Consider the following 27,855-nt stretch of genomic DNA (forward strand, 5'->3'; position numbering starts at 1 on the left):
AATAATGGGCAGGTAATGTGTGATCTGTGACTAGACAGTTTATCTGACGATCTAATCGACAAAACTGGAGTCTTGAGTCCGTTTGCATCCCATTACACGTTTAGAAATGGGAAGTAACGTTAATATTTAACGTTAATACCTTTTTTCTTTAAATTATAAAAATCTTTATATGAAACGAATGGTCATTTAACTAAATACATTATGAACAACTTTCTACTTTTAATTTTTGAGAAAAGTATGTGCAATTTTACTCAGATAAACTTTTATTTAAGTGCATTATGCATAAAAAAACTGATCACTGACATTTCCACATGAACTTTCCATTGGTCTTGAAAAATCCGACACGTGTCCACTTTTCTCTTTTTTGACAAAGACATTTCACTTAAGAGGGTGCCAGGGTCAACAGAAAATGCTGGTAAAGCGATAGAACTGACTAAAACGCGCCCCTAGCGGACAATATAGGAAATGTAGATTTTAAATAAAATGCAGTTTATTCTTCTTTAATAATGCAGGTTTATTCCGCGGTCCATATGTTTGGCACCTCTGCTATAAAAAATACATTTTCTAATATGGCCATAGCATGACGAGACTGACCGAACGACAAGTTCAGCTGGCTATTGCACGTGCACAATTTCAGCGCGAGAAGCGACCGTTATTTTAAAATAAAATAACTAACCGAACTACTGTTACTGCATTATAGATAGCTATCTAGCTAGCGTAAGTGACAGCAGTTAGCTTAAGCTGCTAACCAATGTAGCCCATCTCAAAATATGGAGGTTGAGGACGAAACAATTGATTTTTTGCAAAATGTTACTTTGAAGTCGTTAAACCTTAAACATGACAAATGGCAAAAGTTTTTAGCCGCCGAGGAGAGTCGTACCATTATCAGGAATTTTTTTGAAAAGCCAGACTTTTGCAGTTTAGTTATTTCACAGAACGCTGCCTCCCAACTTGTCGCTAGCCTCGGTTTTCCTCAAACACTTAAAAACAAGGCTGTGTACTTCGTTAAAAAGGGAAATGAAATAATAAACAAAGATAATATTCGAAATATTTACTGTGGAGATGTTGCTGGTTCAGTCGAGAATGCAGTGAATGAATTCATTGAGAAGGTTGGTTTGGCCTCACTATTTGAATTTATTGAAATATCTGCATCTAGCTAATGTTAATTATACATTGTTTTTACAGGTTGTGTATCCTTTGCACACAAACAGAGACAACACTAAAATCTGGCCCAGTGTTGTATACGATTATGTTTCCCAATACGCCCATAAATTGAAGAACGAGGCGTTTGTGGTGGGAGGTCTGATTAAAGGAAGGACATTCCTTCCCTTACCTGAACATTCAGATGCCTTTGGAGACAGGTCATATTTACATAAACTGTAGTTATGTATCTATATGTATTTGTTGTGAACTAACATAGACCGGTGTGTGAGGGCCTATTTTAATCGGTTTATCCGTTTATTTGGCTTATTTGAACTTAATCTCTTATTCCTTTCAGAATGACTCATACCAGCAGGGTGATGCATGCCTTTGAGACAGTGATAATTGACTGGACCCATCAAGTTTCAGAGGTTCTAAATAAAGACTCAGCTCAGCCAATTTTAGATGGTCTAAACCCAGTACCTAAAGTAGAATTTGATTTCTGGAATAACAGACTCTTGAATTTAGAATACATCCACCAGCAGGTATGTATCAAAGGTACCTTAGTATACATCATAGTTGTCTTCAGTTTGGTATGAAAGGCAGTTTTTTTCTGAAAAGGAAGAAGTAAAGGTACAGTGCAACTGTATGTAAGGTGAGGACATTCTTTTCTTTTCCAAAGCTTATGAATCCAAAAGTGCAGACAATGGCTGGAATTGTTGAAACTGCAGCAAGCGCATATTGGCCTGCATTAAGAAAAATTGACAAAGATGTTAAACAAGGCAAACCCCCCACATTTCCTCTTTCTCAGGTTTTTCAGATATAATTTTATTAGGCTGGTGCGTCATGTTAAGGGTTGACTTGTTCCACAGGTTTAAAGGAAGCTGAGGATATAGTCATTTACCTCAAGCCATTACAAAAGACACTTTATGACATTGAACAGTTGGAGTATTCTTTGGTAAAAATGACGTTTAATTCATATCTGTAATTGCCAGATTGTAATATTGCTATGCAATATGTACATTCTATTCATTTTTTATTTGTTTTGTTTCTGTGTTATTAGTTACCCTTGTATATTGGAGCTTTGATGCACACAGTGGCTCTCACATGGGCTAATTCAGAGTACTACTGTAATCCTGAAAGGATCATAGTCATCTTGCAAGAGATCTGCAATTTATTTATTGATATGGTATTTTATATTAATGTTATTTAATTTTATTATCAAGTTAAACACAAATATAGACTATATTCTTAACTCTCTTTTGTAGGCAAGAAATTTCTTAGGTCCTGAGGAAATTATGAAGGGTTTGCAAGGTGAAACAGATGAAATGCTTGGAAAGATCAGAATAAGTATTGTACCACTAGTTATGCTCAGAGAAAACTACGAACAGTGTAAAATGGTCATGGGCAACTTCTTTAAGGTAAATTTATGTGTCATAAAATATAATGTAAAAATCATACATTTTTATGAGATTTCCAAATTTCTATAATTTTGTCTTCACAAAGGTTACAACACTTTAATGTACATGCTTGGTAATACTTCATTTACTTTTTAGGATGGGAAAGCAAAGAATTGGAGATTTCCTTCTTATCTTGTGTTTACAAGATTGGATGCATTTTTGCAACGTTTGCAAACAATTGAGGTACAGCTAAATTTGTGTTGTTTTGTTCACAAAGTAGGTTTACTACAAATTTCTAAATCGATAAAGGTTTTTAAGTATTAAGTATTTTTACCCTTTGTTTTCTAGGAGGTTTACAAAGTTTCTGCCGAGTTTTTGAAATTGGAGAAGATGTGCGTCCAAGGTGTAAGAGGAGGTACTATGGGAACCTTAGTCTACCACATTTATGAGGAATTTCTTGAGCTCATCAAGATGTTTGCTGATTGCAAATATGATGCAATAGACATAGATGATAAGGTAAGCCTAGAATGTTGTTGCATTTTAAACAGTTATTTCATTTTTCATCAGCCAAATGTTAAATCATGAAACTTTCATGTCTAACATAAAGCACGTTAAGAATGAGAATTATTTCTAATGTTGCAGAGCTTTGATACAGACTTCAGAGAATTCCAGAACCAAATTACAGACCATGAGAGAAGGCTTGGGACAATCATTTGTCAGGCATTTGATGACTGTTCATCTCTAGAGTCAGCTGTAAAGGTAACTGTTTTCTGTTAGCACTCCAACCCATTGCCTTTTCAGCAATTTCTCCAGTATTTTTGTCCTTATTAAATATCATAATTGAGAATACTAACTAGGGGGGTTCAAACTGACTAATTATGTGTTACATGTTTTTACATTGTTCCCATTACTTCAACAGCTCTTTGATATGTTCGACTTAATTCTGGAAAGACCTGAAATTCAGTCCCAAATTTCATCAAAGTACAAAGAACTGGTGAAAATGTTTAACTTAGAGATAGATAAAACCAAGCTAGTATATGATTGTCAAATAGCAGAAGTTGGAATTTGTCAAGGAATCCCACCAGTTGCTAAGAATATGCCACCTGTTGCTGGACAGCTAAAATGGGCCCAGGAATTGCAGGACAGAATACAGATCCCAATGAAGAGCTTCAAGGCAATTCATCATCGGTAAGAATTTTTCAAATTACATGTTATCATCTCTTTTGTACATTGCATGCAAATGTACATAATTTCATTATGTAATGCATTTACATATGTAACTTGCATTCTAATTCATTCATTTGTAATGCCGGTGTGTCAACAACACATAACAGCAGCCACAATGTAATGCATTTATATAATACGTGTTAGCTAACAGCTAGCCCTGGCAAAGAGGGACTATACCTGTGAGATATTTCCTTTGAAATATTGACTTGATAAGTAGGTTACCATTCACAGAATTCCTGCAAACTACTAAAGCATTTATTAGGCAAAGCAAGACTGATGTACGTGCTGATGTAAACTTATATATAGTATATATTAAATAATGTTAATAAATAAAGTATATATTTTAGGAATTTGGAAAATGAAACACTTTGTGATTGATTTTGTTTTGAAAACTATTGATCTTTATTTATACTAAATATAAAATGACATACGAATCTTTGCGAAGAAAAGAGAATCACAGTCTTGAAATGTAGGCGATGACGGCAAAATTACAGGGATACGAGTGAAATCTCTTTAAACTAGCCTGTACAGGGTTTCTTTTAACAATATAATAATGCTAGTTTATTAAAAGGAAAATTCTGGGAGAAGTCATGAAAGGAGAGTTCTGTAATTGCATCCACTGCAAAGACATATATTTTTTTGTGCTGCTGTTGTCAAATGACCGGCGCTCTGCGCTTCTAGGTATAAGTTCTAGTAAGACGTCACAGCGGTCAAATTACCGGTGCTTGGCGCATCTAGTTAATACACTCAGGACAGAGGACAGTGGATATAACTTTGGGTATTCATTTTAGGTGCATGGACACAGATGAAGCTAAACTTGTGTTCCAAAAATATGATCAGATGATGGACCTGTTGCAGAATTACTGTATAAAAGTGTATTCACAATGGGCTGAAAAAGTAGACGTGAAGTGCGATTTCAACCTGAACCAACCCTTGCTCTTGAGAAACCCAAAGACTCATATCCTTAGTGTTAATTTCAACAATCAGGTTTGTTTTTTCTTCTGTTTAACCTTCATTTTTCTGCCCAGTTCAGCATTCCTGACCATATTTGTACTGAACACCTTGTGCTTTTCAGCTTGTGGCTGTACTAAAAGAGGTAAAGCACCTTCAAAATAAAGAGACTATTCCCACTTGTGCTGCTAATGTTTTTGCCAAGCATGAAGTTTTCCAAAAATACGTTGGCAGTTTGGACCTTATTGTGTCCTGGTACAATCAGGTATGGATGAAAAGCAATACATATTCTGGTAATCTTGATACATTGGATAAAACATTCTCATTGGCCTGAGCTTATAGCCCTCAATTGCTGGTTTTCAGGTTCGAGTTACAGTCCTGCCAGTGGAGTTTCCACTGATTGAGAATGAACTGAAAAGAATAGATGAGCAGCTAGAATATGCAATAAGCTCCCTATTCTGGAACAGCAAAGGTTTGTTTGCTCATATTAGTGTGTCTAATGAAGGCTGGTATTAAATTGGTGATCAAATATACAGAAACCAAAGTATTAATTTGAAAGTTGTAACATATGTGTCATGATTTTTCTGTGCTTTGTGATTTGATCTCTGCTATATACAACATTTACATTCACATTTACAACATTTGGCACATGCCCTTGTGGCAATCAGCTAAGTTACTTTTTCTACAGAGTTAAATTTCATCACTGGGACCTAGGTTCAGGTTCTGGTGGTGGCTTTGCAGTGCATGAGAGAACATCTGATTGAGCTTGTGAAGGAGATGAAAGCTACTCTTTTCCTGCTGATATAAGGTTTAAGTTAGTCTAGGCATCTTGTAAGCACCTGATAGAATGCAAACCAGCAAACCAAGTGTCTTTTAATTGAGGTGCTTCTTATTTATAGATAAGTAGGATGCTTATAAATTACCTTTTCATTTGTTCATCTAAAACACGGTATTGTGCTTATGAATAATAAACCTACGTAGACAGACGATGGAAGGGATTAAAGTTGTATGTTTCCAATCAGTGATTCCTGAAAGTTTTCTTGTTGTAATTTTTAGATGTGTGGGAGTACATACAGAAGATGAGAGCAACACTGCATGACTTCCAGAGCAGGATTGAAATGGCCAAATCCAATGTTAAAGCAATGCATGACATAATGGATGTATGGAAAAAATATGTTCAGTGTATTGCCTATGCAAAAGTTTATTAGTACAAATTCATTAGCATTTTGTCTTTCATTTTGTAACATTTTAATAGGAATGGACAGTGAGCCCTATGTTTGAGAGGAAGGACAATAAAAAAGAATCACTTCTGGATTTAGACGGAAGGCCAGCTGCTGTGCAGAAAAAATACAACAGGATTAAGGAATCTGGGGAAAAGCTTCATGCCTTGATAATAGTACTGATCCATTCAATTAAAATCATTATATCTTAATTATGTGATAACCTTTTATGTGTTATTAATAATTTTTCTTTTATTCCTAGGAAAATAAAGTATTATTTAGAGCAGAGGAAAGCTCTGACTCTTGGGCGGACTATGTTGACTACATTGATGATAAAGTTCTGGACGGATTCTTTAAACTTATTCATTTATCTCTCAGTTTCTTTGTTACAAATATGAATGCAGAGGCAAGAGCACTATAGAATTCCTTACATATTCATAGAATTCATCATATGTAAGAGACTTTAAACAGACTTTGTTGAACTAAGTTTATATTTCTCCATAAACAGATAAATGATCCCTTATTTGAAGTGCGTTTGGAACTACAGGATGGAAGCACTGCCTTCTATCCATCTTTTGGTTATAGGACTTCAGATGGGTTATATGATCTTGTTGAAGACCTTATTAAGGATGTGTATAAAACTGCCACACTCTTCCCACGTATATCAATGTCAAAAAAGCCAAGTTACCGGGTAAATGTGAATGTCACTGCACATATGGTACTCCTATTTATTAATTTACTGATTTGTACCAGAAGGAGGTTACATATGTTAATGTTGCTATTACTTTTAGGTGGAACTTGAAGAGATGATTGTGCTGACTGACATACGTGAATATCTAATTAATCAAGTGCTGAATGCTATGAAGGACGCTCAGGATTATCATGAGGCTCTTTACAGATATGCCTTCCTCTGGCAAGATGACCCTCGTGAGTTCATGGAGAAGTTCCTAATGTATGGCAAAATATTCACCCAGGAGGAGATAAAGGCTCATGAAGATGAGAATGTCCCCAGGAACCCACCCAAACTTACAGAGTTCAGAAATAGGGTAGGGGAATGTATAAATACATACAGTCCCTGACAAGTTCTGTTGCTTATCCATGTTGTGGAAACAAAAGCTTATAACCTGACTTTAAATTCATCGATTGGTTTTAGAAATGACTCATATGAAAGCTGAAACCTTCCCAAATGAGATTTAATTTACGAAAATAAATTTGCTTCACTACAGAAATATTGATAATTTAATGAACACAGAAAGGTCAGATTTTGGCAAGACAAAAGTTTTGTCGCCTTGTCATATAATGTACCCAATCCTAGTTTCCAACCTCACCTGTGCTCACTAATTGATTGGTTAATTAGTGGGTGTGTATAAAAAGAACTCCAGCACCACAGACCTTCACTTGCACTGCAACTTGACCTCTGACAACATGCCAATTCCACTGCAGAGGTGTCTGGCACCTTTAATGTGTCTCAGCGTCAAGTACAAATAATTAAAAAAAGATTTGAAGAGACTGGTGATGTTTTTGACAAGCCCAGGTCCGGCAGACCCCACAAGACAACTGCTCGGGAGGAACGTTTGTTGGTTAGAAAATCCAAAGCCAGTCCCTCTTCCACTGCAGCAGAGCTCCACCAGGCCTGGTCACCTCAAGTCCCTGTGTCAACTAAAACAGTTTGTAGGATTCTGTCTCGAAATGGCCTCCATGGTCGAATCGGTGCCCAGAAGCCAGCACTAAACAAAAGGCAGGTAAAAAACCATGTGGCATTTGCCAAGGCTCACAGCCTGCTAAACGGATGGACGCTGGAAAAGTGGCAGAAGGTGGATTTCTCAATTAATCTTCAGTTGAATTACACAACAGCTGCCGCAAATACTGCAGGAGATCCAAGAGTCACCCAGAAAACGGTCAAGTTCGGTGGTGGAAAGATCATGGTCTGGGGTTACATTCAGTATGGGGGTGTGCAAAACATTTGCAAGGTGGAAGGCAATATCAATAGCCTAAAATATCAAGAAGTATTAGCTACATCTTATATTCCCAATCATAAAAGCGGTCAAATTTTGCAGCAGGATGGTGCTCCATCTCGTACATCCATCTCTACATCAAAGTTCCTCAAGGCCAGCCCAGTAACCAGACATGAACATCATTGAGCATGTTTGGGGTAGGATGAAAGAGGAAGCTTGGAAGACAAAACCAAAGAATTTTGATGAACTCTGGGAGTCATGTAAGACTGCATTCTTTGCTATTCCAATGAATCATTGTCGAACTGCATGGATGCGGTCCTTCAAGCACGTGGAAGTCACACAAAATATTAAATGTGGCTCTATTAGCACCACAACATCATTCACCAGTGTTATGAAGCATATATTTGTATATGAAGTGAATTATTTGTTTGATTTTCACCTTACTTTCTGTGGGCGACAACTTTTGTCTTGCCAAAATCTGACCTCTCTGTGTTCATTAAATGATCAATATTTCTACAGTGAAGCAAATTTATTTTCGTAAATTAAATCTCATTCGGGAGGGTTTCAGCTTTCATATGAGTCATTTCTAAAACCAATCGATGAATTTAAAGTCAGGTTATAAGCTCTTGTTTCCACAACATGGATAAGCGACAGAACTTATGTCAGGGACCGTACAACCTTGAAAATTGAGGAAATACTGCATTACAATTCCTGTAACTGTAAATATGCAGATCGAGTATTTCTGTACATCTCTGTGCTTTTTTCAGATTGACACATATGAAGGCTTGTACACTGAAGTGAGTAAGTTGGAGAATTCAACAGTTGTGCTTCATTGGCTTCAGATTGACATCAGACCATTCAAACACACACTCCTCAATACCATCAAGAGGTGGAGCTGGATGTTCAAGCAGTACCTTATTGACAGAGTTACTCACAGGTACTATACAAGTCACTGAATGCAATTACAGCATTATCATTTTAATTCATTGCAAGTAAATGACATCTGGTGTTTACCTCAATTTAAAAATGCCTTTTTAGACAGTGCTTGTGTTTGTCTTTTTCTGTCTTTTAGCTTAAGGGAGTTGGAAGCTTTTATTAAGGAGGTAACGGTTGGTCTTACTAAGACTGTAGCAGAGGGAGACTATGAGGGCTTGGTGGAGGTAATTGGATACCTATTGAGTGTGAAAGACAGACAGGTGTCCACTGACACAATGTTTAGTCCACTAAAGGAGACCGTTGAATTCTTGAAGGAGTATGGAGAGGAGCTCCCAGATGAAGTTCATGCACAGTTACAGGCAAATTAAATACAACTGCCTATTTTATTCTTTCCATCATGACTTTTTTCCAGTTTTACTTATAGTGTGATACAAGTGTGTTTGTTAAACCGGCAGGATTTACCAGAGCACTGGAATAATGTGAAGAAGACTGCGCTTCAAGTTAAACAAAATGTCGGTCCTTTGCATGCTAATGAAGTGAACATAATTAGACGGAAGTGCCAGCAATTTGAGGTACAACAAAGCAATACAAAGACAAATACCTGATCAATTATTGCCATTCATTATTTTGTGTTGAAGAACGGCATTGGGGGGAACCTAATTTGGACACTTAGATTTTGCTTCTTCTTTTTTTTTGGCACTGATTATAACGAGGGTAATCTCAAATAACAGCCTTATGCCATTAAATTAACGTCATGTCACCTATCTCATCACAGTCATCACACAGTAACATTTTAAAGTAGAGTTTTTTATTTAAAGTATCTTAAGTATAATGTGTTTGTAATTTCTTTACTGGTATGAAAGCACAATTATATGAAAATGTCCAATCACGATATCTGTTAGCAAAAATAGCATTGTTTATGGTATTACCGTTTTTTTGTTCCAGTTTACTGAATGTCTTATACTCAACAACCACTAAATCACTAAAATCATTCCACAACTTTCTTATCTATTAATCCATCTATTCTAATTTTTAAATAATAATAAACATACTAAAAAGAAAATACAAAGATTATAAGTCAGACAAGTAAGTTAGGAGTACTATCACTGTTTTTTGCCTGTTCAGCTAGCAAGTTGCTAAACAAACAATGCATGTTGTGCCATCGTTGTGTTGTTGCATGTTTGTAAATGTTTACTTCTATAGCAACTACGAACATTTGGAACAATATTATTAACACTGGGTTATATATACAGCAGTATATATTCCATCACTATTTACGAAACTGAATGAACAAAACTATTGCATAACTATTGGGAGCCATCTAAAAGCCTTAATCACGTTACGTTTTAGCAAATAATTTGATGTTGGCCCTCCTAATCATTTCATGCAAGCATACTTAGGCAGAAAGACGTGAGCTGATATCATAGTTGCATAGAGAGTTAGAAGTGATTTGGAAATAATGTAAACCTAACTGCAATCTGATTTGTATATCTGAAGTTTTAAATACAGACTTAGTCCGCAATTATGTAACATAATGTTTCTACATGTATGTACAGATTAAGCAGAATGAATTCAGAGAGAAGTTCAAACAACAGCCATTGTTTCTCTTCTCTTTTGAACGTCCCTATGAAGCCCTTGATGAGGTAGTAGATTTTTGCCAGCTTTTTGACTCACATTTTGCACAATCATGATATATGTATATGTATCTGGTATTATTGCAGTGGAACTAATGTGGTCATTTATATGTAAATATTTTAGACTCAGAACAGTATTGCTGCACTGGAGTCAGAAATGGAGGCCTTGTATAAATCAGCAAGCTTATTCGAAGTGAATGTTCCAGACTACAAACAACTGAAAGCCTGTAGAAAAGATATTGTTTTACTGAAAGAACTTTGGGACGTGATATTGCTGGTAGGCATCACATAGATTTATACCCCCTGGAAACAGTTTAATTATCAACATGAAACATTTATAGAAGGATGTATAATTCAGTCTGATACTACATTTCATTTTCCACTACAACATTTAAAAGAGTTTTTTGTGCTATAGGTTAAAGGGAACATGGATGACTGGAAAACCACTCTCTGGAAAGAAATTAATGTAGATAAAATGGACATGGACATCAAGAAGTACGCCAAAGATATCAAGGTCCTAGACAAAGAAATGCGGGCATGGGATGCCTTTATAGGGTTAGATAACATGGTGAGAAACATGATGATATCTTTGCGGGCGGTGGGAGAGCTTCAGAATCCATCCATCAGAGACAGACATTGGCTGCAGTTGATGATATCAACCAAGGTATTTCTAGATTAAACACGCTTACACAAACAGAGAATGCATCTTACAAGAAGTGTCTTACATGCTCTTGTTTTATAGGTGGAGTTTGAAATGTCTGATAAAACCATGTTTGAAGACCTTCTGAAGTTGAACCTGCATAAATCTGAGGATGAAGTACGTAGCATTGTTGACAAAGCAGTAAAGGAGTCTGGGATGGAAAAGGTAAATAATTGAAGCATTTATTACATTTTAGAGTGATTGTAGATTTTGATAAATTTATTAGCTTATCATTGCTGCTTGTCTCCTTATAATGATATTGTGCATGTGGTTGTTAAAGATATCACATGGGATTATTTGAAGATATTTAAAACTGTCAGATGTCTCAAAGAAAGAATGTTTCCGTACTGTTATGTACTGTATATACTGTACTGTAATGTAGTGTTACAGTATATGGTGGTGCACAAAATACATAAATACAGATTTTTAGCATCACTGATTAACATTTTAGAGCATTCAATCTTATTTATTCCCAAAGAGAAGGCTATTAGTATTTTAGTTAGTGTTAGTTTAGTAACTTATGTATACAGTACGTCAGACACAATTCATGATGATCATGATAGTACAAATACATCTGATGATGCTTCGCCTTCACTCGCTTTACGCGAGTGTAGCCTTGGCCAGGAGGATTTGATGTCATCAGGTGGTACCCATCGTTCACTGGGCGTTTCAACCCTTATCCACAACACCCTCCCGATGGCGGGCTGGCAGTGGTGGCCAAGTCACTGCCCATCTCCTCCTCCTGTCTTCCAGCCCAGCTCCTCTCTCCTACTCCATAACCAGCAAGAGGCCCTTTCTGCTGCCTCCCCCATCCTGCGAGCTGCTGCCTTTCTCTCCTTTCCTGTCATTCCAATGGCTGTAAGCATTTTCCACACTGACTGCGCCAGGAATCCTCTACAGCCGACCTCGACTGGGAAAAGCCATGCCTGTCATCCCTTCCCCCTGCAATCATGCAAAAGGTCTTGGTATTTGGCTCTCTTTCTTTCAGAGGCCTGTTCACACCCCTCCTCCCATGGGACTGTAAGTTCAATGAGGATGATCTTTTTTGCGTCTTCCGACCACAGTACCACATCCGGCCTAAGGGTTGTCTGAACAACCTGGGGGAACTTCAGCCTTCCTCCAAGGTCGACCTTCATTTCCCATGCTTGGGCCTTTTGTAGCAGACTAGTTCTTGCTATTGCTGTGGTTGGTGGCTTTTCCCCCTCCCTTACAAACTGGATTGCTGTCGTTTTCCGCAGTGATTGACGTTTCTTTTTCCTCACCTGCTCTAAGGTGTTAGCCAGTGTCATGAGCACCTTGTCGTGGCGCCACCTGTACCTTTCTTGGGTTAGTGCTGTTTTACACCCAGAGAGGATGTGTGCCATGGTGCCAGAGGTGTCAATTCCAGGTTCAGAAAGTAAAAGTCCTCACCAGGACTTTGCTCAGGCTTCCTGGATTGTGTTGATTCCACAAATTTTACCTGGATTGCACTAATTAGAAATGAGAAAATCTAGCAATCTTGAGCAAAATTCTGGTGAGGACTTTTCAAAATCAAATCAAATCAAATATATTTGTATAGCGCTTTTCACAACAAATGTTGTCACAAAGCGCTTTACAGGATTTACAAGGTTAACAATACTATGGGTCCAAATCCCTAATGAGCAAGCCAAAGGTGACAGTGGCAGACTTTTACTTTCTGAACCTGGAATTGACACCTCTGCATGGTGCCCCTCTCTTGGCAAAGCCTGCACAATGGGTCCTCTCTCAGGCCCCACCTTTGCAAGTTCGTTGGGGTTGGGAGTGTGTCATACACTGATCTCAGCAGGAAGGAAATGCGGAATGGCTCCAGTCTCCACAGGTCCGCCCAGGTGATCTTCCTCATGGGGAGGTCCCATCTGGTCCAGGCTCCTTGTGAAGCTAGCTCCACTGCCCTTGACCTTCATCTTTCCTCCTCCAGATTCCGTACCTCCTCCTGAATCATGGCTCTTCTGTCACTAGTTCCTGCCTTCCTCCACTGTTGGAAATGGGAGGTTCAAAGGCCCTGTCTTCCTATGCATGGCACCCAATGACATCACGAAGTTTCAACACACTCTCAGCTTGTGCAACAGATGCATCAGCTGCCCACTTGCATCCTGCTCTTGTAATGATGCCAGCATGTCTGACTTATTCATCCTGAGAGTCTCTGTATGTCATTAAGACTCTGCACTTTGCCACTTTGTATTCCTCAACCACAGATGACAGTGGAAGTTGGAGCTGCCCTGATCTTATATAGAGGCCTACTGAGGTGAAGCTTGGAGGGATTCCCAACCACTTCCGGAGGTACTTATTGATCTTCCTCTCCACTCCTTCCACACACGTCATTGGGACTTCGTACACAGTCAGCAGCCACATGAGTCTTGGTAACAGTCCGTGTTGATAGAGCCATGCTTTAAACTTCCCCAGGAGCCCTGATTTCTCGATCCTTCTCAACCATTCCTCCATCTGCTTTTCTGTGCTGGCGATGCTGTTCCTGTCCTTCAGTGATTCATCAAACCACTTTCCGAGGCACTTGATTGGATTCTCCTTTATCGATGGAATCACTTCCTCTTGCACATACAGCTTGAACCTGCTGGTCACTTTCCCATTCCTGATCACCATGCTCCTGGATTTCATTGGCTTAAACTTCATCCTGGCCCACGTTGCCATGTGGTCTAGAGCAGTTAACACCCACCTCGCCTCCACATGGGTCATGGTCATCACTGTAAGGTCATCCATGTAACCTCTTATTGGGGGATGACAGATGCCTGATTCCATCTTTGGACCCCTGGCTTCCGTTCCCGCAGCTGTTATTAGGAGGTTAATTTCCATGAGAAAGAAGATGGGGGAGATTGTACAACCAGTCACGATTCCTTTTTCCAAACTTTGCCACTGCGTTGTAAATTGGGCTGTCTTGAATCATAGCTGGATTCCTCCAAAGTAGCTGGTGATCATTCCCTTGATGTGCTGAGGGATGTGGTAGTGGTCTAGTGCTACATGGATGAGGGCATGAGGGATTGATCCATAGGCGTTGGCCAAATCCAGCCAGACAACAGTCAAGTTGCCTTTACTGGCTTTAGCTTCACGGACGGATCATCTGACTGAGAACTCCGGTATGTTCCAGGCATCCTGAGAAGCCTGGAATTCCACCTTTCTGGATAGCGGTGTTGATATATCCATTCTCTGTCATGTATGAGGTCATCCTCCTGGCCAGTACAGAAAAGATTTTGCCCTCTACACTTAGTAGTGAGATTGTTCTGAATTGGTCAATGGTTGAGGAGTTATCCTCCTTTGGTACAAAGCAGCCCTCTGCATTTTTCCAGCATAATGGAATGGTACCCTTTCTCCAGATCCTCCGGAACAGCTTCCACAGCCTCCGCAGGAGCATTGGGCATTGTCTACAACTTGGGCCAGGGGCAGATCCTGTTCTGGCCTTCTTCACCACCTCTTGGACTTCCTTCCAAGATGGTTCAGTGATGTTGAGCTCTTTTTCCGGAGGTTTCATGTTGTTAATTCTTGGGTTGGCATCAAGGGCCTGGTTCCTAGATGCGTCATTGTGAGTGTTCCTCAAGAACGCTTCCACATCCTCCCTGGGGCTGGTCATCCTTCCTGATTTTGCTTCACCCAGCAGTGATCTGGTGAATCTGAAGGGGTCTTTGGGGTCTTTGGTGAACTGGGATCTTTTGTTCTCCTTATCCTTTCTCTTCTTCCGAGTACTTTCTGCTTTTCAGAGTCTGCAGAGATGCTTCCGGAGTTGACTTGTCAGATCCTTAATGCCTTCCCTTTCCTCAACAGAGGTGCTTTTGAACAGCTTGGTGAGATTCTTGATTTCTCCCCTCAGACGATGAATTTCCCTTTCCCTTCTGCTTGGCTGGTACGTGGCTTTGATGTTACCTTTCTTCTCCTCAATCCCAAACTGTTCTTTTGCCAGGTTGTAGGTTATTGTTGTGAGAGTATTAACTTTCTGCTCAGCCGTTCCTGCTAGTGTGGCTTCTAGCACTTTGTCCAGGTCTTGATCTAGTTGGTCCCAATCTTTGTTGTTGCTCATTTTGGGCCATTGAATTCATTCCCTCGCAGGGTGAAGTTGGCTCCCTGGGGGCAGGGCATCTAGTGGGTCCCTTCTGAGGTCTTGAGGTGACACAGGTGCTGAGAGATCTCCAGTACTGTGGGGTGCTTCCTGCCTGGAGTCCTCCTGCGTCTCACCAGGTGCTACCACTGTGCGCTGCACCTGTGGCTCCTCTTTTCCACATTTGGTTCGGCTTTGATGTATCTTTGTGTTCTTGCAGATCTTTCCACAATGACACTTCACTTATAATGCCTCCCCTGTTAATGTTGTTTGGGTGAGCCGTCTCTTTGTCCGTGCATCGTTCCTGGCCGTTACCGTTGTGACTGTCCTGCTGAGTCTCTCATCCTCCCCCCCTCTTGGGAGACTCTGGGGGTATTGCTTTGTGTTCCTTTCTTTAGCTCGAGCTGGTGCCTTCTTGCGAGTGCTGTGGATGAGGCTGCTAACCTCATACACCCACGCCAGTCTTTCCTGGAGGTCATCTGTCTCTCCAGCATCACCGAACTTCCTCGGTTTCCATCCAGACTTTCCTGGAAGTCACTGGTTGCCCAGGGTTTCTATATTACAAATACATCTGACGATGCTTCGCCTTCACTCGCTTTACGCGAGTGTAGCCTTGGCCAGGAGGATTTGATGTCATCAGGTGATACCCATCGTTCACTGGGCGTTTTAACCCTTATCCACAACACCCTCCCAATGGTGGTCCAGCAGTGGTGGTCAAGTCACTGCCCATCTCCTCCTCCTGGCTTCCAGCCCAGCTCCTCTCTCCTACTCCATAACCATGTACATGTAAACATGAAGATAATGCTAGACTCCTGGTCAGTTTTCATCTGTAGTCCCTAGAGTTGCTGACTTATTTGTATATGAATTACAAAATTCATCATTTACGAATACATTTGGCATTAAACATGGTAAAATTATGTTTTATATGGAATTTTATGTGTTGAATTATTCAATCTCAACATAGATTATGAGCACTATTCACTATTTAAAATTCGACTAGGCAGTTACAATGTGGAGATTTGATACCACACTCTGCTGCGTTCATTGTTATTAATCTTCAGATTCTGAAATGTGCATTTTTTGTAGGCTTTACATGAGCTTGACAACACTTGGAGTGTTATGGTGTTTGAGCATGAGCCTCATAGTCGTACAGGCACCATGCTTTTGAAGCCCAACGAGGAGCTGGTGGAGACATTAGAAGACAACCAGGTGCAGCTGCAGACACTCATGACCTCCAAATACATTGCCCACTTTCTGGAGGAGGTGTCAAGATGGCAGAGAAAACTGTCTACTGCAGACTCGGTCATCTCCATTTGGTTCCAAGTGCAGCGCACTTGGACTCACCTAGAAAGCATTTTCATTGGCTCTGAGGACATCCGCTCTCAACTGCCTGAGGACTCTAAACGTTTTGATGGCATTGACATTGAGTTTAAGGTGTGTAGAAAAAGGAAATATATAATGTATTTGAGTCATTTAAATTGTAATTAATGAATTATCTTACCTTGCCTTGAAGGATATTATGGCTGAAGCAGTTACGACTACAAATGTGATTCAGGCTACAAATAAGGAGGGTTTTCTGGAGAAACTGGAAGATTTGGAAGCTGGGTAATCACTTTGCAATAATTTTTAGTCTTTTAAATTTTTCAATAGTCAGTTTTCTCTGTAGGAGGTCTGATACCCATTACAGTTTCAATAGAAAGGAAACATCTAATCTAAATACCACTTGAAATGGTCACCTATTCTGTAGCTATATCTAATAGGTTACAATACTGTTACCGTTATAAGTAATCCACTACTAACTACTATACTCCTGTATCCTATGAATATTTTGTCAACCTGTGTGTGTGTGTGTGTATATATATACAGTGTAGATTGTAAATGCACTTGAAATTATATGTACAAATTAGACAGATTTAGACATATTGTTGTACATCATATTTATAATACTGCTACATATACAGGAAAAAGAAATGTTCCTGTTGAATACCATAAGAAACAGATCATAAAATGGCTCTTCAGATTTCAGAACACATTCTATTTTCTGCAGACAATGAGTTGTGACAATTTTCAGAGCTTCTTATCTAGTTTAAGACCTGACATTACAATGATGTGCAAGGTGTATCAGTCATGGCTTAATTAATGGAATCAGATGGGCTAGCAGAAAGCATGAACAGAGGTGCTGTCATGGGTACAGATGACAAAAATGAGCAGTGGGTCTGGGTTGGAGCCAAACTCAAATGCAGTGCTATACAGACCGGTGGTCTTGACTCATTCATCTTCTGCTAATGCTGAAGCTAACATTGCTGCTGAGAGAGTGCAATACAAAACAAAACTTCATTTGCAGAACAGATTTGAACCATTGCAAAGCCTCAGTGTGGATCCTTGCGAAGGCAATGCAATTAACACTGAAAGAACAGTAAGAGAAAGCCGACCTTAGCACCCAATCAGAGCCACAGGGCTTTAGCCAGAAAACACAGATGTCATCCTTGTTATCAGGAATGACTCTTTCAGTGGCATTGAATCTCAGAAGGTCAGAGTTTGATGTGAACCAAACGTGAGTTAAATGAAAAGCTGCCAATAATTCTGGCTGACTACATTATAGTGAAATGGATTATTATGCGTGTTGCCAAGAAAGACACAAGACACGAGTCCGAGTTATTCAAAAGAGACTTTAATAAACCGTTCAACACAATTTCAATCAATCAATCAATCAAATTTTATTTATATAGCGCTTTTTACAACAGTTGTTGTCACAAAACAGCTTTACAAGTGCCGAGTCCTAGCCCCCAGTGAGCAAGCCAAGGGCGACAGTGGCAAGGAAAAACTCCCTAATTTTTTGCATGAGGAAGAAACCTTGAGAGGAACCAAGACTTAATTTTCTCAGTGTGCCATTAATCCACACCAATAAGTGGTGATGCATTGGCACAAACATCCAAGGACTCCTTTGCATCAGCAGATTTTATCACTCCAAAGCTACGTCTTCCCTCCACTGTGGGCCTCCTAACAGAGCTGCAGATCTTGGATGAGAGCCACAATGACGACTGAGTTTATTGCTTTCCAGGAAGACCACAACCCTGTGAGAACACTACACTATCCTCCATCTCCACTCCCCCTACACCCCACCTAAACCTCCCAGTAACAAAGCTGTCACTTTCCCTGTCAGGCAGTCCTCAGGTACAGCATCAGCCCATTTCCTCCTCTACCTTCATCCTTTGCCTCATCTCCACTTCCATTCCCCAGACCATCCCTTAAGCGTCAAGCTGTTCCACCATGCACAGCTCAAAGAAAGAGACACCTACTCTTCACCTACTGGAATGACAACTTCACTCTCTACCCCATCACCAACAGGAGCTCCATGCACCAACCTCTGCTGCACAGAAAGAAGACACCCTATTTTAATAGTGTGCCACATGACTTCAGCACTATACATTTTCAAAAGAAGCTTGTTCTCTGCATGCCTGTAATTCTCCCATTCCAGTGCTTACCACAAACAAAAAAACAGGGAGTACATATCAGATACTATAAATATGTCCAACCTGCAGTATGTAAGATGTTAGCTTCTCAACATTTATATGCTTATAATCTCATTGTGATTTTAGAGCCATTTATATTATTACCCCGTCTAGGCAATAGAGCCAAAACAGCAATAATGAAGACAGATAATTATATGTTGAATGTCCAGGTCAAAATACCAGGGAATAAAGTGAAACTTGGTGTATTACACAACATGACAATCACAATACAGCTGGGGTGACCAAACAAAAATCTATATTAAATAGAAACACCAGTTTATCTAAACCACTAAAAACAGAATAAACCCAATATGAACTGGAAACCACATCCTACTACCAGCAAGTAAAAAGAATATCTACCTTTTTACCTTTTATCAGGTTGGCAAAGTGTCAGAAGGCCCTCGCAGAATATATGGATACTAAGAGGCTTGCGTTCCCCCGATTTTACTTTGTGTCCTCTGCTGACCTCTTGGATATACTGTCTAATGGAAACAATCCTATTGAGGTGATTTTCTCCCAAATTTAATGCTGCCATTGTCCTGTTTTTCACTTATTATTACATTTTTCACATATCCTTCTTTGACTTCTAGGTTAACAAGCATTTGTCAAAGCTGTTTGATAGTTTGTCAAACTTAAACTTTCAACCTGATGAACATGGAAAACCGTCAAAACAGGCAGTGGGAATGTACAGTAATGAAAAGGAATATGTGAAATTTGATCAAGCCTGTGACTGCATAGGACAGGTGAGTAATGTTTCTACACAGATAGGAGGAATTGCATGACACATTGTGACATAATATTGATCCAGACTGTATTTACAGGTAGAAACATGGCTGAACAGAATCCTGGAAAGAATGGTGGAAACATTGCGAGTTGAATTCGCAGAGGCTGTCACAGCATATGAACAGAAACCCAGAGAACACTGGCTTTTTGACCATCCTGCACAGGTCAGAGCTGCATATACTCATATTGCATAGATTTATATGTAGTAATTACAATTACGTGGAGTCTTGTCTAAAAATTCTTGTTATTATTGCATGTTCAGATTGCATTAGCTACCACTCAAATTTGGTGGAACACTGAAGTAGTTATTGCCTTTGCAAGACTTGAAGAGGGATTTGAAAATGCCATTAAGGATTGCTTCAAAAAACAGGTTTGTAGCCTCAAGGAATTCAGAGAAACAGTTATTTTGTTTAAACCAGGTTTCTGGTCATTCAGTTTAAGTCTAACTGCCTTGTCAGTAAACTTTCATAAAATTACTAGTCTAGTCAGTCTAATACCAGTGATGCCATACCTGTGTCATGCAACAACAAGCCATAGCATAGCTGGACATTGAATGCATTACATACATTCTAATTAACTCTTGAAAATGCACTGCATGATTCCATGGCAATATTTAGCCTAAGCATTAGAATGGAATTTTTGGAAGCAACATGTCCACAGTTGTTTGTACTTTTAATGAGCAAAGATAGAACTTTTGTGATGACCGAGAATTGTGCTGAACAAATACTTTTGTTTTTTACGTTTTATGGTTTTACAAATTTGTTTTGCACCCTTAAGACTGCAGCTGGATGCTATTTCAAGAAACTACCTAAAATTCAAAACAACATTATAAAGCACTGAATGTATTGCCATGTTTAAAGATGTTAAATTGTTACTTCTAGGTTTCTCAACTAAACGCCCTGATCACACTGCTGATTGGTGAACTCACTAAAGGAGATCGGCAGAAGATTATGACAATTTGTACCATTGATGTTCATGCTCGAGATGTTGTTGGCAAATTGATTGCTAATAAAGTGAGTGTGCAAAAGTCTTACATGTGAAGTGTGGTAATCGATGTTTAGTCTGTACACTGCATTGTATTTTTTGCATTCCTTTTGAAGCTCACTGAACAACAAATGGGGGGAAAAAAGCAAAATAAACATTGTTTTCTCTCTTTTTTCCAGATTGACAATGTTCAAGCATTTATGTGGCAATCTCAATTGCGGCATCGCTGGGATGACACCAGAAAGCATTGCTTTGCCAATATCTGTGATGCACAGTTTAGATATTCATATGAATACTTAGGCAACACCCCTCGTCTGGTCATTACACCACTAACAGATAGGTATATCATTGGCATGCTGCTATTTAGGTAGTATTTGTACTACTAATTTGTTTACCTGACTGCATTCTGAATTTTCCTGTTACAGGTGCTACATCACTCTCACTCAGTCTCTGCATCTTATTATGGGAGGAGCACCTGCAGGCCCTGCAGGAACTGGAAAGACAGAGACAACCAAAGATCTGGGAAGAGCCCTGGGCATTATGGTATATGTGTTCAACTGCTCTGAACAAATGGATTACAAGGTACATGAAAGACAAATATTTAAACTCACAAATTACTTGCATATGTGCAAAAGCCTGACAGCATCACTTGTTTGTTTGTGTTTTAAAGTCTTGTGGAGATATTTACAAGGGCTTGGCCCAGACTGGAGCATGGGGTTGCTTTGATGAATTCAATCGAATATCTGTGGAGGTGTTATCAGTCATAGCAATGCAGGTGTGTGCTTTTTTTGTCACCCATAATGACTAGAATTTAATTTGTATTTTTATATAGGACATTTAATCAAACCAGTTATAGATGAAAATATAAAGTAGAAAAAACTGTATTAGAACCTGGTTTTTAGTTATTGACATGATACGGGGGGCCCCTGCCATCCACCTCCGTCCACAGCAGCAGTAGTTTATGTTGCCCATTAGGATCCCGGCACCTGAGGGTCATTTGCTTGTCTATATATGTTGTTTCCTTAATTTGGAGTATGTCACAGGTTTTGTGTTGTGCATATTCTCTATTAAAAATTTCTCCTTTTTCCCTGAGACTAGCATGATTGCTTCCTTTTTATTTTGCACTATGCAGCCATCACAGTTAGTTGTTAAGTTTCTGTTTTTGTGACGGGCAGGGGTGCGCAACTAAAAGGAAGCGATCACGCCAAGTCTCAGGGAAAAAGGATGGTTTAATAGAAAGTGTGCAAACCAAAAACCCGTGCAATATCTCCAAATTAAGGATATAATGACCAGCGGTCAACTGGTACAAAGACAAGACATATATAGGCAAACGACCCTCAGGTGAGACGGATCACGGGCTCCGCCCACCTGAGGGGTATACTTTTACACATGACGTCACACGACAACAACAACAACAGCCGCTGTGGACGGAGGCGGCCGGTAGGGGGCCGCCTCACCATGACAGTTTTAGTGTTGTCTTGTCATTTACGTTTTGCTTAATTGTCAATAATATTATACTGAAATATCAACTAAATAAATAAATAAATATTACATTTCAGGTCAAGTGTGTTCAGGATGGCATTCGAGACAAGAAAAATATAATCAATTTCCTTGGGGAGACCATTAAATTGGTCCCAACAGTTGGTGCCTTCATCACCATGAATCCTGGATATGCGGGTCGTGCTGAGTTACCAGAAAATCTCAAAGCCCTTTTCAGGTTTATAGGGTTTCATTTAATGGGTTTAATTTTATAGTTAGTAAGATGTTTTCTATATTTTTCCTGTCTATACTTTTACACATCTGTGTCTTCTTGTATTTGGTACACAGGCCATGTGCAATGGTTGTTCCTGATTTTGAGCTTATTTGTGAAATCATGTTGGTGGCAGAAGGATTTATTGAGGCTAGAATTTTGGCTCGGAAATTCATCACACTGTACAACCTGTGTAAAGAGCTGCTTTCTAAACAGGTTTTTCAATTTACCCCAATTTAATTTTATTATTATATATATATTTCATGGCCACGGATGTAATTGGGGGGGGGGGGACATGTCCCTCCCACTTTTTCAAAAGCCGGTTTTGGTCCCCCCCAGTTTTTACGGTTAAAACCAAATATTTAAATAGCGACAAATCCATGTCCCCCCCACTTTTTATTACAAAATTACGTCCATGGTCATGGATTTGTATGTTTTTTTCACATACTAGTTTTTGTTTTAAGAATTTATTTCTTTGTGCTTTGTAATTACATTTCTTAGGATCATTATGACTGGGGTCTGCGTGCCATCAAGTCAGTACTTGTGGTGGCTGGATCCTTGAAGAGAGGAGACCCAGGCCGGCCAGAAGACCAGGTGTTGATGAGAGCCTTAAGAGACTTCAACATTCCTAAGATTGTAATGGATGACATGCCAGTCTTCATGGGACTCATTGGAGATCTATTCCCTACCTTGGATGTGCCCAGGAAGAGGGACATGGATTTTGAGAAGGTTACTGAAATGTTTACAATCTTGTAAATATATAGGTATTTGATGGATGCAAATTACAATTAAGGATTACCACAGCAGTTTAGGAATTACAGTTGATGATTGTTTTAAATGTTGTAGACCAAAGGTTCAGTGTTTAGTGAATGTATCGAAAAAGGGCTAGAGCATTTTCTAAGTGACATTCTCATAATTGGTTAATTTCCTCAGGTGGTGAGGCAATCTGTGCTGGATTTGAAACTTCAGGCAGAGGACAGCTTTGTGATGAAAGTAGTTCAGATGGAAGAGCTACTGGCTGTCAGACATTCAGTCTTTATTATTGGCAATGCAGGGACTGGCAAGTCTCAGGTACATAGATAACCACGATTATCTGATTATGCTCCATGCAGTGTTTAACCTATATTTGGCATTTCGTGTACTCAGGAAGAGTTTGTGCTTTGGTGACACATGGAATTTGAAATCTCTCATAACCTCTTGCAAGTTACTTATTTGAAATTCTGGGAACATGTCTATTTTTCAATAATTTCTATTATCCAGAAATATTACTCCTTGTGTCTTTTTTTAAGTGTGAATGCTACTTAAACAACAACAAAAATCATATAAACATAAAATTTGCTGCATATCTTCAACGCTGTGTAGACTGATTCTGTCTAAACAGATGTTCATAGTATGAGAAAAGCTATGCTGTTTTTGCAAAACAAGATGAACAAGATTATGATCTATTGTTTTCCATGACTATTGTTGTGTAATATCACATACACATCAGAATATAATCACCCAGAATTGTCTGTTTAGTAGGCCTAACCCATGAAGTGTGTTCATTTGATCTGAAAGATGCTTTGTTATAAATGGTTTTCTGTACTTAAGCATTAACATAAATTGTTGTTCACATTTCTAAGAAATTTATTTTGGTGGCATTTACACTTTTAGAGATTTGCAATTTGAGGGTGTAAAATATTTTTGCAGCATAGTGAGGTTTGTTCATTAAGTTATAGCTTGAGCTCTTTAATTGGAAGGTTCTGAGGTCCCTGAACAAAACATACCAAAACATGGGGCGTAAACCGGTGATGGTGGATCTGGATCCTAAGGCTGTTACTTGTGATGAGCTCTTTGGGATCATCAACCCTGCTACACGAGAGTGGAAAGATGGTACACTGATTATTATTCTACTGTTATCTGGAGTGCTGATTGAATGCTATTCATTATTCAATGTTATAATACTTTCTAGAAGTTTATTAAAATACCCAATAAAAGCACGTGTTTTATTAATCTGTGGAAGTCACTGTTTTGGATTAGGTCTGTTCTCATGTGTTATGAGGGACTTGGCTAACATAACTCATAATGGGCCAAAATGGATTGTGTTGGATGGTGACATTGACCCTATGTGGATTGAGTCCCTCAACACAGTTATGGATGACAATAAGGTATATCATGTGGTATATTGTGGTTCAACCACACACACTGCATCGCTCTCATAATTAAATTGCCATGATGTGCCTTACACTACTGAGGGTATTTGCTCTCTTTTCTTTGTCCTGTCCTTGGTGCGTGGAGGTATTGACACTAGCAAGTAATGAGCGTATACCTTTGAATCCAACCATGCGACTGGTATTTGAGATCAAAGATCTTCGAACTGCTACTCCTGCCACAGTGTCTAGAGCTGGAATCCTCTTCATAAATCATGCTGATCTGGGCTGGAATCCGTACGTCCTGTCATTCTAACTTTAGCAGTGTATTTGTTTCATAAACAAATTACATAACCTGTAAAAGTATAAGATCAGTCATGTTGTTAAAAATATAGTTAGTACACATACCTCTTAACTTTTTGTTAAATCTTTAGAGTTGTGACGAGTTGGATTGAGAAGCGAGAGGTGCAGTCAGAGAAAGCTAATCTGTTCAACTTGTTTAATAAGTATCTGCCAACATGTTTGGAAAAGCTCAAATTCAACTTTAAGAAGATAACACCAATCCCAGACATGGCACTAGTTCAGACACTCCTATACCTCATGGAGTGCCTCCTTGTTCCTGAAAACACTCCATCTGACTCCAGCAAGGAGCTCTATGAACTCTACCTTGTCTTTGCGTGTATTTGGGCATTTGGAGGTGCAATATTTCAAGATCAGGTCTGAAGTCCCTATCAAATCTACATCTGAATGTATTCGGAATGTATCCTATAATAAAATTATTTAATTTTATGTTTACATGATTTATGTTTTATATGCCTTTAGACTTAACAACTTTCTTATTTATCAGCTTACTGACTATCGTGTGGAATTCAGCAAATGGTGGGTCAGTGAGTTCAAGTCGATCAAGTTTCCATCACAGGGCACAGTGTTTGACTACTACATTGACAGAGAGTCAAAGAAATTCACACCTTGGACAGAGAAAGTGCCAAAATTCACTCTCGATCCTGATATCCCACTTCAGGTGAATTAGCATTGTTGGAGGCTATTTTATGTATGTGTATAGCCAAAAGAATGGGGAGAGTAATGTTTTCTTTGTGCTCACTCAGGCCTCCTTGGTTCACACTTCTGAAACCATTCGGATCCGCTACTTTATGGATGAGCTGATGGAAAGAAAGAGGCCTGTGATGTTGGTGGGAAATGCTGGCAGTGGAAAGTCTGTGCTCATGGGAGACAAACTGCGCAGTCTTTGTACTGACCAGTATGTGATTCAGTCTGTACCTTTTAACTTCTACACTACTTCAGCAATGCTTCAAGGTGTGTATTTCTCTATTTTAGCATTCTATTCTTTATTGTTTTGTTCATTGTTTTTTATGACATTTTTATTTTGTAACGAATTTTGGTAGCATTGTGTTTCTTGAAAACATTATCTGATTATGTAATTATATTGTAACAGCCATTTTGGAAAAGCCTCTAGAGAAGAAAGCAGGCCGTAATTATGGTCCCCCAGGAAACAAAAAATTAATCTACTTCATTGATGATTTGAACATGCCTGAGGTGGACAAGTACTTCACTGTAGCTCCTCACACACTCATTCGCCAACACATGGACCATGATCACTGGTAACATGTATTATAATCACTACCACATGATACTAAACAGTGTTGACTATTTTCATTTTTGTTCATCTTCTTACTCTTGATTCCATTTCTCTAATTTATCTTTAGGTATGATAGACAAAAGCTCACACTAAAAGACATACACAACTGCCAGTATGTAGCATGCATGAACCCCACTGCAGGTAGTTTCACAATTGATCCTCGACTACAGGTAAACCTTGATGTGCACAGTGCCAGTTCTCCTCAGCAATTGTATGTGTATATATATATATATATACATACATACATATGTGTGTGTGTGTGTGTGTGTATCCCTCTTTGTCAGAGACATTTTTGTGTGTTTGCTGTGAGCTTTCCTGGTGAAGAAGCCCTCTTCAGCATCTATAACACAATTTTTTCACAACACCTGGAGATGAATGGATTTCCTACTGCACTGAAGAAATTTTGCTCAACAATTGTCAATTCAGCTCTTAGTGAGTTTGGCATTTACCATATGTTTCACAAGTAATTTGGGTTTAACTGTATATACAAACAAAAAGTGATTTTATTGTCTTTAACAGTGTTTCACCAAAAAATAGCAACATCTTTCCTGCCAACTGCTGTCAAGTTTCATTATGTGTTCAATCTTAGGGATTTGTCCAACATTTTTCAGGTATGTAACTTAACTTATATGCTGTTTGGGTCAGGTGACCAAAATACCAAAAGATGAGATGTCATTAAACATAAAATGAAAGTGAATGACACACCTTCAGATGCTAATTTGTTAATATGAGTATTAGTGTATGTAACACCACAGGTGTCAGGGAGCAATAAGCCAGACGCAAATGCTGAGAAGAGCGATTTATTAAAGGTCATTCCATATTCGGAGTCATATAAACAAGCATTGGTCAATTCCATGAGAGTCTGACAAAGTAGTATAACCTAAACATAAAGACCTTACGAACACAAAGAACAACAAGAACCCTTAACTAGACACAACAAGGTGTTTAAATACACCAGACTAAAAACGAAACACTTGAATACAATTACTAGGGGGGTGGGCTATAAAACACAAGAACATGAGAAAAACTAGAACATGCACATGGCTAAAGAAACAACACATACTTGATTGACAGGTGGTGTGGGGCTCAGCGTGACAGTGTAACACTAGCTGATTTACACTAGCATTTGTAGAGCACAAACCATAGGTGTTTTTTACATACATGGCCTAAAATGAATTCACAATACTAACTCCTTGCAAGCATTAATGAAAACTTTGGTCTGGCTGCAGGGTCTGCTGTTCTCCACTCCAGATTGTGTGAAAGCCCCTCCTGATCTGGTTAGACTGTGGCTTCATGAATGCAGTCGGGTCTATGGGGACAGGTTAACTGATGAGAAGGACAATGAGCTCTTTGAGAAGATTCAGAAAGATGTCTGTAAAAAGTGCTTTGAGGTAATTTTATTGAAGTAGAATATGTGTGGCACTTGTCACAGAAACAGAATGCATATGCAGACTTTTTATGCCTGTTGAAAACTAAAATGATTTTTTTAAACAATTTTTCTAAAAACTTAAAGGACTTAGGTTCAGAGATGCTTTTTGAGAATCCAAATATCTACTGCCACTTTGCGCAAGGAATTGGAGACCCAAAATACTTTCCCATATCAGACTGGGTGGCATTAAATAAACTGTTGGTTGAGGCTTTGAATAGCTACAATGAAGTAAATGCAGTCATGAACCTGGTAAATATCAGTGTTACAGAAATCACTACATACAGGACATTGGACATCATGCTTTTTACTGTCAATATGTAGAAAATGGTGTGCTCCAAACTTTCAGATTGTTGCCTTTAATGAAGTCATTTTAAAGGTGTTTTAAAAA

The 27,855-nt window shown here is 39.0% G+C and overlaps 1 protein-coding gene across 1 annotated transcript in view; it reads left to right on the plus strand.

The window, feature by feature from the left end:
* Positions 1 to 582: 582 nt before the first annotated feature.
* The window catches only part of LOC143510292 (dynein axonemal heavy chain 17-like), a 38,241-nt gene continuing 10,968 nt past the window's right edge, over positions 583 to 27,855 (plus strand). Inside the window, exons 1-52 of the mRNA XM_076999483.1 lie at positions 583 to 1,109; positions 1,186 to 1,361; positions 1,499 to 1,685; positions 1,823 to 1,922; positions 2,013 to 2,098; positions 2,204 to 2,329; positions 2,409 to 2,561; positions 2,697 to 2,783; positions 2,889 to 3,056; positions 3,183 to 3,299; positions 3,460 to 3,728; positions 4,559 to 4,754; positions 4,843 to 4,983; positions 5,082 to 5,190; positions 5,775 to 5,878; positions 5,974 to 6,114; positions 6,201 to 6,344; positions 6,447 to 6,629; positions 6,730 to 6,984; positions 8,661 to 8,830; positions 8,966 to 9,188; positions 9,285 to 9,401; positions 10,386 to 10,472; positions 10,588 to 10,740; positions 10,879 to 11,127; positions 11,206 to 11,328; positions 16,310 to 16,657; positions 16,737 to 16,828; positions 19,114 to 19,240; positions 19,326 to 19,478; positions 19,557 to 19,682; positions 19,781 to 19,888; positions 20,400 to 20,531; positions 20,682 to 20,842; positions 20,928 to 21,084; positions 21,173 to 21,277; positions 22,062 to 22,219; positions 22,330 to 22,468; positions 22,754 to 22,981; positions 23,186 to 23,323; positions 23,992 to 24,124; positions 24,272 to 24,399; positions 24,530 to 24,678; positions 24,816 to 25,098; positions 25,229 to 25,402; positions 25,488 to 25,695; positions 25,835 to 26,000; positions 26,106 to 26,208; positions 26,323 to 26,470; positions 26,558 to 26,649; positions 27,268 to 27,429; positions 27,552 to 27,716. Coding sequence (XP_076855598.1) covers positions 771 to 1,109; positions 1,186 to 1,361; positions 1,499 to 1,685; positions 1,823 to 1,922; positions 2,013 to 2,098; positions 2,204 to 2,329; positions 2,409 to 2,561; positions 2,697 to 2,783; positions 2,889 to 3,056; positions 3,183 to 3,299; positions 3,460 to 3,728; positions 4,559 to 4,754; positions 4,843 to 4,983; positions 5,082 to 5,190; positions 5,775 to 5,878; positions 5,974 to 6,114; positions 6,201 to 6,344; positions 6,447 to 6,629; positions 6,730 to 6,984; positions 8,661 to 8,830; positions 8,966 to 9,188; positions 9,285 to 9,401; positions 10,386 to 10,472; positions 10,588 to 10,740; positions 10,879 to 11,127; positions 11,206 to 11,328; positions 16,310 to 16,657; positions 16,737 to 16,828; positions 19,114 to 19,240; positions 19,326 to 19,478; positions 19,557 to 19,682; positions 19,781 to 19,888; positions 20,400 to 20,531; positions 20,682 to 20,842; positions 20,928 to 21,084; positions 21,173 to 21,277; positions 22,062 to 22,219; positions 22,330 to 22,468; positions 22,754 to 22,981; positions 23,186 to 23,323; positions 23,992 to 24,124; positions 24,272 to 24,399; positions 24,530 to 24,678; positions 24,816 to 25,098; positions 25,229 to 25,402; positions 25,488 to 25,695; positions 25,835 to 26,000; positions 26,106 to 26,208; positions 26,323 to 26,470; positions 26,558 to 26,649; positions 27,268 to 27,429; positions 27,552 to 27,716 — 8,286 coding nt within the window. The 5' untranslated portion in view covers positions 583 to 770. The remainder of the gene's footprint in view (positions 1,110 to 1,185; positions 1,362 to 1,498; positions 1,686 to 1,822; positions 1,923 to 2,012; positions 2,099 to 2,203; positions 2,330 to 2,408; positions 2,562 to 2,696; positions 2,784 to 2,888; positions 3,057 to 3,182; positions 3,300 to 3,459; positions 3,729 to 4,558; positions 4,755 to 4,842; positions 4,984 to 5,081; positions 5,191 to 5,774; positions 5,879 to 5,973; positions 6,115 to 6,200; positions 6,345 to 6,446; positions 6,630 to 6,729; positions 6,985 to 8,660; positions 8,831 to 8,965; positions 9,189 to 9,284; positions 9,402 to 10,385; positions 10,473 to 10,587; positions 10,741 to 10,878; positions 11,128 to 11,205; positions 11,329 to 16,309; positions 16,658 to 16,736; positions 16,829 to 19,113; positions 19,241 to 19,325; positions 19,479 to 19,556; positions 19,683 to 19,780; positions 19,889 to 20,399; positions 20,532 to 20,681; positions 20,843 to 20,927; positions 21,085 to 21,172; positions 21,278 to 22,061; positions 22,220 to 22,329; positions 22,469 to 22,753; positions 22,982 to 23,185; positions 23,324 to 23,991; positions 24,125 to 24,271; positions 24,400 to 24,529; positions 24,679 to 24,815; positions 25,099 to 25,228; positions 25,403 to 25,487; positions 25,696 to 25,834; positions 26,001 to 26,105; positions 26,209 to 26,322; positions 26,471 to 26,557; positions 26,650 to 27,267; positions 27,430 to 27,551; positions 27,717 to 27,855) is intronic.

Source organism: Brachyhypopomus gauderio, chromosome 3, assembly GCF_052324685.1.
Source record: "Brachyhypopomus gauderio isolate BG-103 chromosome 3, BGAUD_0.2, whole genome shotgun sequence".
NCBI classification, from domain to species: domain Eukaryota; kingdom Metazoa; phylum Chordata; class Actinopteri; order Gymnotiformes; family Hypopomidae; genus Brachyhypopomus; species Brachyhypopomus gauderio.